At 49.3% G+C, this 13,850-nt stretch overlaps 1 protein-coding gene across 1 annotated transcript in view; it reads left to right on the top strand.

Annotated features, from left to right (window-relative positions):
* Positions 1–4,444: 4,444 nt before the first annotated feature.
* The window catches only part of GCK (glucokinase), a 366,089-nt gene continuing 356,683 nt past the window's right edge, over positions 4,445–13,850 (top strand). Inside the window, exon 1 of the mRNA XM_078666753.1 lies at positions 4,445–5,086. Within this exon, the coding sequence (XP_078522879.1) occupies positions 4,721–5,086 (366 nt within the window). The 5' untranslated portion in view covers positions 4,445–4,720. The remainder of the gene's footprint in view (positions 5,087–13,850) is intronic.

The following is a 13,850-nucleotide window of genomic DNA, read 5'->3' as shown; positions in this document are numbered from 1 at the left end:
CTTGCTGGCAGACCCTAAGAAACTGTTACCGGGAGTACATGGGGGTCCCCTAAGGAACCCCCCAGTATATGGGATCATACTTCTAGAACCGGACATTGCTGATTTGGAGCAGAGCACATGGCTTGTTTCAGGTCATCAAATGTCTTCTGACAGCTAACTGTCCACTGAACTTTCTTAGGCATTCTTTAGGGGGTGAGATCAATAAGGGGTGTTGCTATGGATTCATAGCCCTTAACCCCTTCTCTGCGGGGGTAATTCCCCTGCTGTGCTGGGGGGTGGGGGGCGCGCACAGCGCCCTGGTGCTGATGACAAGCTGAGCTCTTAATCAGCCACGGTGCTCGTGTGCTGATGACGAGCTGAGCTCGTCACGGCCACGCCCGTTCCTTAGAACGCTCAGCACAGCAGGGGAATTTTTCCCACGTGTGAGCGTTCCAACGGCCAGCTCGTCATCAGCACACGAGCACCATGGCTGATGATGAGCTGAGCTCGTCATCAGCATGGGAGGGGTTAACAAGCCTTCTGTCGTACTCACTCAGGCCCAAGAAAGCTCTGACCTGAGTCTGAGTAGTGGGAGCAACCCAGTCATTGATGGTCTAAATGTTGCTCTCCAATGTTGGAAGTTAGCCTCCAACTACAAGGTGGCCTGAGTACACAACTTTACTCTGCCCTATCCGACACTTTGTGATCTTCATAGTGAGGCCTACCTTCTGCAGGACCTCGAGTAGCCTTGAGTACATTTCTGAGGTAGACCAGGTGATCCTCCCAGGTGGAGCTAAAGACAGATATATCTTCTAGATATGCTGCACTATAGATTTCCAGACTTGTTAAGACTTTATTCACCAGCCTCTGAAATGTGTCAGGTGCATTTTTCAAACCAAAAGGCATCACAATAAATTGATAATGCCCACTGGGGTTTGAAAATGCAGTTTTTTGATTTGGCATCCTCATAAAGTATGATTTGCCAATAACCAGCAGTGAGGTCAAATATACTGACACATTTGGCAGAGTCCAAATTATCCATCAGTTCATCTGTCCCAGGAATTGGATAGGCATCAGTCCTCGTGACTGCATTGAGACCTCTATAGTCAACACAAAACCTAATCTCTCTCTTACTAACCTGGATATGAGCTTTTGGTACAATCTCTGACATGGCCAGGCTGTCTGTAAATCTTGCTCTTCAGAGGCAGACTGTCACCTGTGTCCACTTCATGGCTACACCATGTGGTTTGACTGGGTGTCAGAGAAAGAGACCAGAAAACTGATTGAGAACATGTCTGTAATCAGCTTGCTGTTGATCAGTGAGTCTGTCTGCCAAGACTACTCCTTCAACTGATCCATCAACAGGATCCTGAGAGAGAAGATCACTTTCTTCCTCCTGTCCCTCATCAGAGGCCATGAGCATCCTCGTGTCAGCCCGATCAATAAACTTTAACAGGCAATTCATATGATGCACCCTGTGGGGACTTCTTCGAGTACCTAGGTCAACTAAGTAGGTGACCTCACCTTTCTTTTCCAGTATAGTGTGGGGGCACTCCACTTGTCTTGAAAATCTGCATTTTCTCCCTTTACAGTCAAGAGTTTGTCTCTACCTTTGTTAGCAAAGGAGAACCAAAGGATAGCTGCCCACTGTCCCTGAGGAATCTTCTGAACTTTACAGGCCCTCTCTAAAGCAGTAACCCACTTATGGATGTCATCACACTCCTGGTAAGGGGGAACTATCCTGCTCCAGTCCAAGTGTCAAAGGGATATTCCCTAACCATAGGTTCATTAGTCCTGCCACCTTGGGATTATAATACTAATTCTTCCTAGCCCTCTGCACTTCTAGAGTGTCCTTATCTAGGGCAACTACTTCTTGATTCTGAGCTTGACTCGCTAAAGTTTGAGCAGGTGGTATTTCCTTTCTAAAACATTTCCCACTTCCTGCCAGGGATGGTAGTCCCAATTGAAGTGGCAGAGGAGGCTGAATCAACTGAGGAGGACCTGGACTTCCCCTGAACCTTTTGTACCCTCCCAGGAGGAATAACGGGGGTCATACCTCTAGGGCCTCCTTCTGTGTCACTAGAACTATTCCCTGGGGGACTAGAGTTCTCCAGTAAGGGGCCTCCAGACTCCTCCTGGATATGCTCAGAAGCAGAGTTTGGCTCATCTTCAGGATCATCCCCGTCCATATCCATGTTACCCTGCCCATCTGACCTTTTTTCTTGGTAGCAATAACTGTTCCCCAAAGATGACTTCACTGTTAATACCCAACTCTCCAAATATCCCTTATAAATAAATCATCATAGTCTTGAGCAAGGCCTCCAAACCTTTAATTATTGTATCAATTAAATGCTCAATATGTTGGCTAGAAAGCCCCTAGCATGAGGCATATTTACTAGTTTGGTCATTTTTATAGTTTTTGTGAGCCTCTCATATAACAGTTGTTGTGCTTTACTGCATCCCACTCACTTCTTATTTGTGACCTTCCACCCACTGTATTCATGTGTAAGCTTCTCACACAAACATTGTTTCTGGTGTTCATCACTAACACCTCATATCTGAGCTTTGCCACACAATTCATTCCGCACATCTAACTATATCTATCTTCTGTGAGAATCTCATTTGTGTCTCTCACAGCAGGCGGTTTTACATTGGTAAGCATCTCTCTTCCACACCAACACTGTAAATCTCATTTTTGTGACATTCCACACAAGGATAATTCTTATTGCAAATTTATCTTACACAGAATCCTACACCATACTGTTAGACCTGTCAGTCTTAGGATGGACTTCCCCCAAACTTTTTTGCCTGCTTACCTCCTCTTTTTGTGATTAATTTTGTTGGCCTTAGGACTCTGAGGAGTTTACCTCTGCTCACCAGTGCTAAAGTGCATGTGCTTCTCCCTTAAAAATTTGAACATTGATGTATACACGATTGGCCTTTTATATTTACTGGTAAATACCTTGTACAGTGTTACACCATATACCCAGGGCCTGTAAATTAAATGCTACTAGTGAGTCTGCAGTACTGATTGTGTCACCACACAAGTAGCCCTTTAAACATGTCTCAGGCCTGCCACTGCAGAGCCTGTGTGTGTAGTTTTACTGGCAGGTTGACTTGGTATTAAAATCCCCTTGCCAGGCATTAACCTTCCTTTTATTACACATACGTCACCCCTAAGGTAGGCCCAATATAGCCCATGGAGGAGGGTGCTATGTTGCTAAAAGGTAGGACATGTACTTTTATGTTTTGCATGTCCTTGTAGTGAAAAACATCTACATTCATTTTTCACTAATGTGAGGCCTATTCTTCTCATATATTGACATTGGGAATTCCTTAATACACTCTTTTAAGGTGTAATTCCTGGTTAGAAAGGAGTAGCAGGACATGTTTTATAACTTTGGAATGGCAATGATAAATCCTTTTTCCTGGTAAGAATGGATTGCACATTACTATTTAAGGTATGCCACTTTTTTCAGAAAGTGGATATTTATCTGCTCTTACAGCTATGTGTGCATGCAGCCTGTCTCCAGTTCACTTCAATATTAGTCCAATTGCATTTTGAGAATAGGAATGCCGCAAAGAGCATTCAGTTTATTTTTCCTTTTTTTCGTCCCACCTTTGTTTGCTTGATGCATGACGGTGTAAGATTCAAAAACATGTTTTTTCACATTTGGTCTAATTACTTTACAAATGTAAATAACAATTAAAGCATATTTGCAAACTGTGACTACATGCCTGCCATTATCAATGTTACACTACAAAACTATGCGTTTGTATTCTTTTAACAGAGTGTACAGCTCTCAGACAATGGCCGATTTGTAAAAGGTCACTGGAAAGTCCAAAAGGTTGTCCCTGTCCCCCCCCCCCCCCAGAATTTTAGTGTCTCCTACGCCCCTGACCTAATCTGTAACTGCTTATTTCTCTTTCAATAAACAGTTTGAACTTAAAAACAGTTGTTAGAATCCATAAAATACTTAAAAAAATGTAAATTCTGGAGATGAGCCTGTTAAAGTGAATGGAGAGGAAGCCATTTTGGAAGGGTGATAAGTATTTGGAAGTAGTATAGGCCTGTTAAAGTCTATGGAGACGTTTCGCTATTTTTCCAGTGAAAAAGTCAATGAAATGAGGGAGAAGTCCTCCAAATGAGTGTGAGTTGACAGGGATGCTGGAGTCTCTGCAGACAAAATAATGGTAGGTAACCAGTTTTTTGGGACTCTAAGGGCCCTTGGAGTTGGAAGCAGAACCCCCGGCCACCGCACGGCGCCCCACTCACTTCTTGTAAATGCCCTCCCACAGACACCCGTGCTTACCTTTGCCCGACATGGCACCTGTTTTCTCGTTCGCTCGACCGCAACAGATTGGACACGGCTTTTTATGACGTCGTGGGCCGATGGGGTTGCCTCGACGACAGAGGAGACCCGGTGCAAATACAGCGTAGAGTTAGGAGCGGTTGCCGAGCTCGCCAGGAGATCGCGGCTGTTATGGCCCTGCCCTTCCGCATGAGGGCACTAATGGCGGGAAGGAGCCGGCGTCATTGCTAGAGGGGCCTCAGGAGACACCGAGGGGCGAGGGCTGACAGGACGGTGCAGTGATTGCAGGAATAAGCTGGTGACACCCGTTTCGGTCTTACCAGGAAGGCCCACCTGAGCTTGAACATTCAACGCCTTGGAGGCCAGCCTTGTCAGCAGCCGGGGCTGTTGAACAGCGAGCAGTAAGTGGACAAGTCAACTGACAGCTAATGCTTAACCGACCGGGTCAAGGGCCTCGCTGTAGACACTTCTGGAGGGCAGGAGTGCAGAAGCTTCCAGAGACCGGAGAGCAGCAGGCCGAGCTGGTGGGCAGTTCCTATCTTCCAGTAACTCCTAAACGGGCGTCTGGAGCGGGCAAGAAAAGGAGCGCGTCCGTGCCACCCGCCAGCGGCCTTTTCACTAAAAAGAGGTGGAGACCGAGGGGTCAGAAGCTCCAGGCCAGCGGACGGCAGGTGCCCAGCAGCTCGCCCCGCTGTCTTTGGTTGCCGGTTGCATTTGACGGCTCTTTCCAAGGACCCCAGGCTGCCCTCATGCTGGATAATAGAAGCAGGATGGACGCCTCCAGGATGCAGAAGGTAAGAAGTGCCATGGAAAGGCCCAGTTGAAAAAAGTGCAGGGCCTAAAGTTTTCTTAGGGCATGCCGATTATTATATATTTAAATACAGCTGACTAATTATACATCCTCGTGCCTCTTTCTTCCTCCACCCTACACTTCTGGTCTGACTTTATCTTACACCTGCAGGTTGTTCTCTTCATCCTGATTGTCTCACTTTGTCAGTGTTTCCCTATCTTTTTCATTCCCCTTCTTTCCCCTTTATCTTTCTTTGGGTCAACATCTGATGATGAAACAACTCCTCTCACAATCATGTACTCCGGTACCCATCACTTGCAACCACCAGCACAAATTAAGCCCGTGGGGACCAATCTCGCAAACAGGTCTGCCAATGTAATTTACTGCTGTCCTGGACCAACCCCTGTTTTACCATCAGAGGGAGTAAGGCGCAGCTCTGCCAGTGTACCACCCACAAGGCTTGCTACTACTTTTTTCTTACGCCTACCGACATAAAGGACATCCAGTGGATGTCAATACTGCCCTGTAGCGCTTGTCATTATGGGATGGGAGACAGACACAGCTCTGCTTGTGCACCTAGGGCACATATTAGGACTCTTAAATATGAAGAATTGCCCTATATGCGCTTTTCCCATGTTGATGTGTCCGTCATTAGTGTAAACGGCAAATGTAGATGATGTAGGGTGCAGATGACGGGTTAATGTGTTGATGTAGGGTTAAGGTTCAAGTGGGCGGAGTAGGTAGTGTGGGATAGTGTAGGTAACATTGTAAGGTATAGTGGTATGGGGGTTTCTGGGTTGTATGTACTGTAGATTGGAGAGTTAGGGTTAGAGCATAGAGGTGCCGTGTAGGTGTAAAATGATGGTGATGATGTATGTGGTTATGTACGGTGTAGATAGGTGGTTATGTAAGGTGTAGGTTTGGGTGTAGGTGTGGTTGGAAGATGTGTAAGTGGTTGTGTAGGCTGTAGGTGGTGGTATAGGTGTAGTTTGGTGGTGACATAGGAGTTGAAAAGCAACAAGCAACATGTATATGGGCAAGAATATATATAGGTGGGGCAGGGTATATCGTGGTATAGGGAAAACACTGTGATTTAGAGTTAAGTTTGTGACAAAAATGTAGGTGATGGTGTGTGGTATGGTGGTGCAGCTGATGATGCAGGGTGTATGAGGTGTATAGTGTAGGTGGTGTAAAATCTGGTGCAGGGTGTAGATGGTGTAGAGTTCCTTGGTGTAGACTATAGATGATATGTTGGGGTTTTCACTAATATAGGATGTATGTGTTGGGGTGGTGTTCTGTGGCTGGGTGTAGTTGGTAGGGGTGGAGTGAGGATCGTGTGTGTGATGTAGTTGGTGTGGAGAGGGTGGTAAATGGTGGTTTATGGAATATTTGGTGTAGGTGTGAGGCGGTGGTTTACAGAATAAGTAAGAATGCAGCTGCGCTGTAGATGTAAGTCTCAGATGGAGTGTAGATGTACGATTCAGATTGTTGGTTGCGAGGTATGGAAAAGATGCAGTAAGTGTGGTGTTTGAAGGTGATTAGGTAGGTGGAGGGTCTAGGACGTTGCCTGACTAGTGAAGTAGATGAAGTAACAAGCTTCGTGGAAGAAGTGGATGAAAGTAAGTGAAGTACTCCTGCCTTCTCTTGCGTCCACCGGAAGTAAGTGGCCTGTGCAAATATATGATTATACCACGCTTACAATTACCACGCATGGCTTTACCACGCGAATTTTACATCGCAAGTGGCTTTACCACGCTGGTATTTACAACGAAGGTCTATACCACGCGTAAACAAGCATTGGAAATGCAATAGGTCTCGCATTAGGAAAGTTTGAGCAATTGGCATTGTAAATGACACTTTTTATTTATGTGCTGGTTTTGAAAATAGCAAAATTAATAGCTTTGTCAGTTACAATGTCAATAGTTTTAACTTTCGCAAATGTGACACCTATAGCATTTGTAATGCAATGTGTGTTGTATTTACGTGACTTAGATGTATTGATATTACAAATAACAATGGCTTTTAATTTTGTAAATAATTAATACTTAAATAAAATTTATTGTAATTTATAATGGCAATAGCTTAAACGTTTGTAAATAACTTTTGTGAAGATTATGTTCAGTGTATTTTATTGTGACGAAAATCCAAGAACATTACATTTGCACCTACACACACACACACACACACACACATACACACACACACACACATATAGATGTGGTGGTGGTGGATCTGGGGGATGTGGTGGTGGTGGTGATGGTGGATGTGGTGGTGATGGGGGTGGATGTGGTGGTGGATGTGGTGGTGGTGGTGGTGGTGGTGGATGTGGTGGTGGATGTGGTGGATGTGGTGGAGGTGGTGGAGGTGGTGGAGGTGGTGGATGTGGTGGTGGTGGTGGATGTGGTGGTGGTGGATGTGGTGGTGGTGGCTGTGGTGGTGGTGGATGTGGTGAAAGTGGTGGTGGATGTGGTGGTGGATGTGGTGGTGGATGTGGTGGTGGATGTGGTGGTGGAAGTGATGGTGGAAGTGATGGTGGAAGTGATGGTGGAAGTGATGGTGGAAGTGATGGTGGAAGTGATGGTGGGTGTGGTGGATGCGGTGGTGGATGAGGTGGTGGATGTGGTGGTGGTGGATGTGGTGGTGGATGTGGTGGTGGATGTGGTGGTGGATGTGGTGGTGGAAGTGATGGTGGAAGTGATGCTGGAAGTGATGGTGGGTGTGGTGGATGCGGTGGTGGATGAGGTGGTGGATGTGGTGGATGCGGTGGTGGATGCGGTGGTGGATGAGGTGGTGGATGTGGTGGTGGTGGTGGTGGATGTGGTGGTGGTGGTGGATGTGGTGGTGGTGGTGGATGTGGTGGTGGTGGATGTGGTGGTGGTGCATGCGGTGGTGGTGCATGCGGTGGTGGAAGTGGTGGTGGATGCATTGGATGTGGTGGTGGTTGTGGGGGATGCGGTGGTGGATGTGGTGGTGGATGTGGTGGTGGATGCGGTGGTGGATGCGGTGGTGGATGCGGTGGTGGATGCGGTGGTGGATGCGGTGGTGGTGCATGTGGGGGTTGTGGTGGATGTGGTGGTGGATGTGGCGGTGGATGTCATGGTGGATGTGGAGGTGGTGGTGGATGTGGTGGTGGATGCGGTGGATGTGGTGGTGGATGTGGTGGATGTGGTGGTGGTAGTGGATGCGGTGGATGTGGTGGTGGTGGATGCGGTGGATGTGGTGGTCGATGTGGCGGTGGATGTCATCGTGGAGGTGATGGTGGATGTGGATGGGGTGGTGGTGGATGTGGTGGTGGTGGATGTAGTGGTGGTGGGTGTGGTGGTGGGTGCGGTGGATGTGGCGGTGGATGTGGCGGTGGATGTGGCGGTGATGGTGGATGTGGTGGTGGTGGTGGATGCGGTGGATGTGGTGGTGGTGGATGTGGTGGTGGTGGATGTGGCGGTGGGTGTGATGGTGGTGGATGCGGTGGATGTGGTGGTGGATATGGTGGTGGTGGATGTGGTGGTGGATGTGGTGGTGGATGTGGTGGATGTGGTGGTGGATGTGGCGGTGGATGTCATGGTGGATGTTATGGTGGATGTGGAGGTGATGGTGGATGTGGTGGTGGATGTGGTGGTGGATGCGGTGGTGGATGCGGTGGTGGATGCGGTGGCGGATGCGGTGGTGGATGGGGTGGTGAATGTGGTGGTGGTGGATGTGGTGGTGGTGGGTGTGGTGGTGATGTGGCGGTGTATGTGGCGGTGGATGTGGCGGTGGATGTGGCGGTGGATGTGGCGGTGGAGGTGGCGGTGGAGGTGGATGTGGAGGTGGAGGTGGAGGTGGATGCGGAGGTGGAGGTGGAGGTGGAGGTGGATGTGGAGGTGGAGGTGGATGTGGAGGTGGTGGTGGCGGTGGATGTGGTGGTGGTGGCGGTGGATGCGGCGGTGGTGGTGGATGCGGTGGTGGATACAGTGGTGGATGCAGTGGTGGATGCAGTGGTGGTGCATGTGGTGGATGCGGTGGTGGTGGATGTGGTGGTGGATGCGGTGGATGTGGTGGTGGATGTGGTGGTGGTGGGTGTGGTGGATGTGGTGGTGGATGTGGTGGTGGTGGATGTGGTGGTGAATGTGGTGGTGGTGCATGTGGTGGTGGTGGATGTGGTGGTGGATGTGGTGGTGGATGTGGTGGTGGATGTGGTGGTGGATGTGGCGGTGGAGGTGATGGATGCAGTGGATGTGGTGGTGGTGGATGCGGTGGTGGTGGATGCGGTGGTGGTGGATGCGGTGGTGGTGGATGCGGTGGTGGTGGATGCGGTGGTGGATGTCATGGTGGATGTCATGGTGGAAGTGGTGGTGGATGTGGTGGAAGTGGTGGTGGATGTGGTGGTGGATGTGGTGGTGGATGTGGTGGTGGATGTGGTGGTGGTGGAAGTGGTGGTGGATGTGGTGGTGGATGCGGTGGTGGTGGAAGTGGTGGTAGAAGTGGATGTGGTGGTGGATGTGGTGGTGGAAGTGGATGATGTGGTGGATGTGGTGGTGGATGCGGTGGATGTGGTGGATGTGGTGGTGGTGGGTGTGGTGGATGTGGTGGTGGATGCGGTGGTGGTGCATGTGGATGTGGTGGTGGATGTGGTGGTGGATGTGGTGGTGGATGTCATGGTGGATGTGGAGGTGATGGTGGATGTGGTGGTGGATGCGGTGGTGGTGGATGAGGTGGTGGTGGTGGATGCGGTGGTGGTGGATGCGGTGATGGTGGTGGATGCAGTGGTGGTGGAAGTGGTGGTGGTGGATGTCATGGTGGATGTGGAGGTGATGGTGGATGTGGTGGTGGATGTGGTGGTGGCGGTGGATGTGGTGGTGGATGTGGTGGTGGTGGATGCGGTGGTGGTGGTGGATGCGGTGGTGGTGGTGGATGCGGTGGTGGTGGAAGTGGTGGTGGATGTGTTGGATGTGGTGGTGGATGTGGTGGTGGATGTGGCGGTGGTGATGCGGTGGTGGTGGATGTGGTGATGGATGTGGTGGTGGATGCGGTGGTGGTGCGGCGGTGGATGTGGCGGTGATGGTGGATGTGGCGGTGATGGTGGATGTGGTGGTGGATGCGTGGTGGTGGATGCGGTGGTGGTGGTGGATGCAGTGGTGGTGGTGGATGCGGTGGTGGTGGTGGATGCGGTGGTGGATGGGGTGGTGGTGGTGGATGTGGTGGTGGTGGGTGTGGTGGATGTGGCGGTGGATGTGGCGGTGGATGTGGCGGTGGATGTGATGGTGGATGTGATGGCGGATGTGATGGCGGATGTGATGGTGGATGTGGTGGTGGATGTGTAGGTGGATGTGGAGGTGATGGTGGATGTGGTGGTGGATGCGGTGGATGTGGTGGTGGTGGATGTAGTGGTGGTGGACGTAGTGGTGGTGGATGTGGTGGTGGTGGACACGGTGGTGGTGGACACGGTGGTGGTTGTCGTGGACTTGTTGGTGGTGGATGTGGTGGCTACCTACTCTGTCAATAGCCTTCCTTTTGACCTGGTCAGCATCAAATCGCCAGTCTAGGTAAACGTTGTTTATGCCCCTATAGTCTCGCTCAATGCGCATGCGCATTGAGAGACGAGACCTAAAAAAATGCATCCAAAATATAGATTAGAGTAATACCCAGATCGTATGTGGTGAAATATTTGTATAACTGTCCTTTAAAAGGACACACTTCATAGCTCAGCTGGTAACTCCCTTGCTATACCACTCCAAAAAAATAAATATATGCCATCAGCAAGCTTCAAGTGATTCCATCATTTAAATCTAAATCTTGCTTCTAAGTACCCTTTACATTTGCAGATTAACCAGTGGGGCACATTTACATTTATTTCACTCGAGCAGGCACCCTGGTAAGAAGGCTTGTTTAGCGTCCTATCCCTCCCTCGATTTCACAGCCACAGGAGACTACCCATCTGAAACTTCAGCTGAGGCATTTCAGCTGTCCGAATTAACCGTACCGGGACAGTTGTTTTTTCACAACAAAGTGGGTGGAACGGATTCTCTTAAACTGAAAAGGTGTGGGCACGTCGTACCCTCAGACCCTGACCACTTGTGAGACCCCCAATATTGGGTCTCACCATGACAGAAGGCCAAAAACCTGAGAGACAAAAGCAAAAATATCGTGGATTTCGGTGCATTAGAGATTACCGTAGTACAAGGAACACTACAATAGTAAAGGAGAATTAATGATGCCAAACAAATGGGAATAGAGACGGAAAACTGGTTAGGATACAATAAGAATTCACATCATCAGATATGTCCCCAGGTGGTGTACTTAACACACGAGGATGTTGAACTACATAAAAATTTTCTGACAAGCTAAATAAAATATTTAATTAAATACCAAAATCTTTTGGCTGTACTCAGTGCTTCATCGGAGCAATGCGAAGCACTGAAAGTACAAAGTCATGTTAATCATGCTTACACCGTACTGCCAACGTTATTAACTTCCTAACCTTGCATATGCATATTGTTATGAAACAAAATCATCCATCTATATTAACGCGAATTACTATGCGTAACAGTTAGAACACGGGATGTGAAATGAATTTTAAGTGACAAGGGGCTCATTAAACAACATTTTAAGCCATTAACACCACAACGTACTGCCTTCCACTTCGGTGTCCTGTCTGGCAACGGAAGGGAATCTGGGCCTTGGCGACAGTCACTTGGAGCACAGCTCCACACCAGGCACCCACGGCGGGAGAGCAGGCGCGCCGTTGGTGCTGAGAGCTCACTCACACTGCTTTTGTAATACCGAAGCAAGCCTGCTGCTCCCTACGCTCTGAACAACCCCCCCCCCCCCCCGTGGCTCTAGGGGCCGATGGAATCGCTTCACTGGCTGAATGGTAAAAGTCACCGTAATTTTCTAGCTATAATCACGGCACCCTTGAAGCAAACCCCGCCAAACACATGAACAAAGGGCAGGATCTGGCATTCGCCATAATATTACTACGACGTGCCAGCACCCATTGATTTTCGTACTCGATGGAGGTGAACATTGACATAAAGATATCTCATTTGTCAAAACAATGAGTTTAATTGCCATGCTTTACTATTCTCCCATGAGTCTCCATGTTGACTTATATAACAACCAGCCCGCCATCTACATTAGATACATATATGTGGACGCCGTCTGACCAGATCTGTTACTTAACTGTACCTTTTCTATGCATTTGAATCATCCGATAGGAAGACTTCCGGGCCACTTGGCCAGTGTAATTAATGACGCAAACACATCCGCTGACAGATGAGTCACTTCCACGATGATTTTGCGCGCGGGCTGATTCTCCCAGACAGCAACGGTTGTGGATTTGCATTTATGTCAGCCAATTTCTGAGCAACAACCATCATTAACACAAACGCACTCGGTACTTTCTCTGCCCGTTGCTTCAGATAGAAAATTCGTCATGTAGGAACGTCCGCCTCAGGGCTTTTTTTTTTCTTTTTAAATACGTTTCCGCTACTTAATTGAGCATTCGTCACTGCCAGGCTCTTTCGCAAGCTTTGCACAAATGTAAGTTGTATTATTTCATGTTGCACTTTATAGAAGGAACACACATTGGCAAATGTTAACAAGGTATTACCCGTGAAAGGAAACCCGGGGACCTACCTGTGGGCTTTATGTCTGCAGTCCGGATTAGAACGGAAGCCAGGCAACTTGTTTTGGGACGGGGGCGGGGCCGCAAACAGGAAGCGGACGGGAGCCCCGCGCTTCTGTAGTCAGCCGGAAGATTTGCCTGTGAACTAGCGGAGCTCCCGTGGTCGTGGAGAGCCCCGCCTGTTGTCAAGACTGACCCGCAGGCTGCCGAGGGAGACAGGGACACACGAAAAGACCCCGGTAAGTGTGGGGGGAGGGGGTGCGCGCGCGTATGTGTGTGTGCGTGTGTGTGTCTGTCTGCGTGTGTCTGTCTGTCTATGTGCGCGCGCCCCTGTATGTGTGTGCATGCAGAGGGGTGGGGGCTGGCTGTGTCTGTGCCATTAATGCATGAGAGCAGAGCGACGCGAAAGTAGGGGCTGGGAGTTCATCTGCGCAGGCGCGGCTCAGACGCGCGCTCCCGCGGTCAAAACTGAGACTGCAAAAGCGCGCGTCTGAGTCGTGTCCACTCTCCTGAATACGGGCCACATTAGGTCTGTAGCAGACTCTCAATGCTCACGCATTGAGAGTAGTCTGCTCGACCTAAAAACGTCTTACCTGCACGTCTTTCACCAGCAGCCTCCATCCACCATGGAAACAAACGTCAACACACGTCTACCAAAATAAAAAAAGGACTGTTATTGTGACGTACATGGCACGTCTTTGGGGGGGGCTTTTTCCTTATACTACAAAAATAATGTGAGTTTTTTTATTTATGTAAACCGCTTGTTATTTTTGGGGGGGAGACCCCACAGCCCCCCCGAGCCCCCCCCAGCCCCCCCGAGCACCCCCAACCGGCCCCTCACCCCCTCCCAGCCCCCCCCAAGCCCACGCAGAACGACCGGAAGGAATACCACGTCTCTCCTCAACCCACGCAGAACGTACTTGCATGGTAAAGACGGTCGTGGAAGGCACCCGTGTTGAAAAAACGTTTACGTGGTAAGTGTAGCGTGGTAAACGTTATGCGTGGTGATGCCTTCGGAGTAAATGATGTTTCCCGCCTGTGCGAATGAATGGGTGGACGCAACATGTGTTGAGCTGTATATTTGGGTGTAGGATGTACAGGATGAAGAGGCAATGTGTAAGTGGTCCTGCGTGCCATGCACACACCATCTAACATTCTTTACACA

This window comes from Lissotriton helveticus, chromosome 11 (genome assembly GCF_964261635.1).
Source record: "Lissotriton helveticus chromosome 11, aLisHel1.1, whole genome shotgun sequence".
Lineage (NCBI taxonomy): Eukaryota > Metazoa > Chordata > Amphibia > Caudata > Salamandridae > Lissotriton > Lissotriton helveticus.
This window is presented reverse-complemented; position numbering and strand designations above follow the sequence as displayed.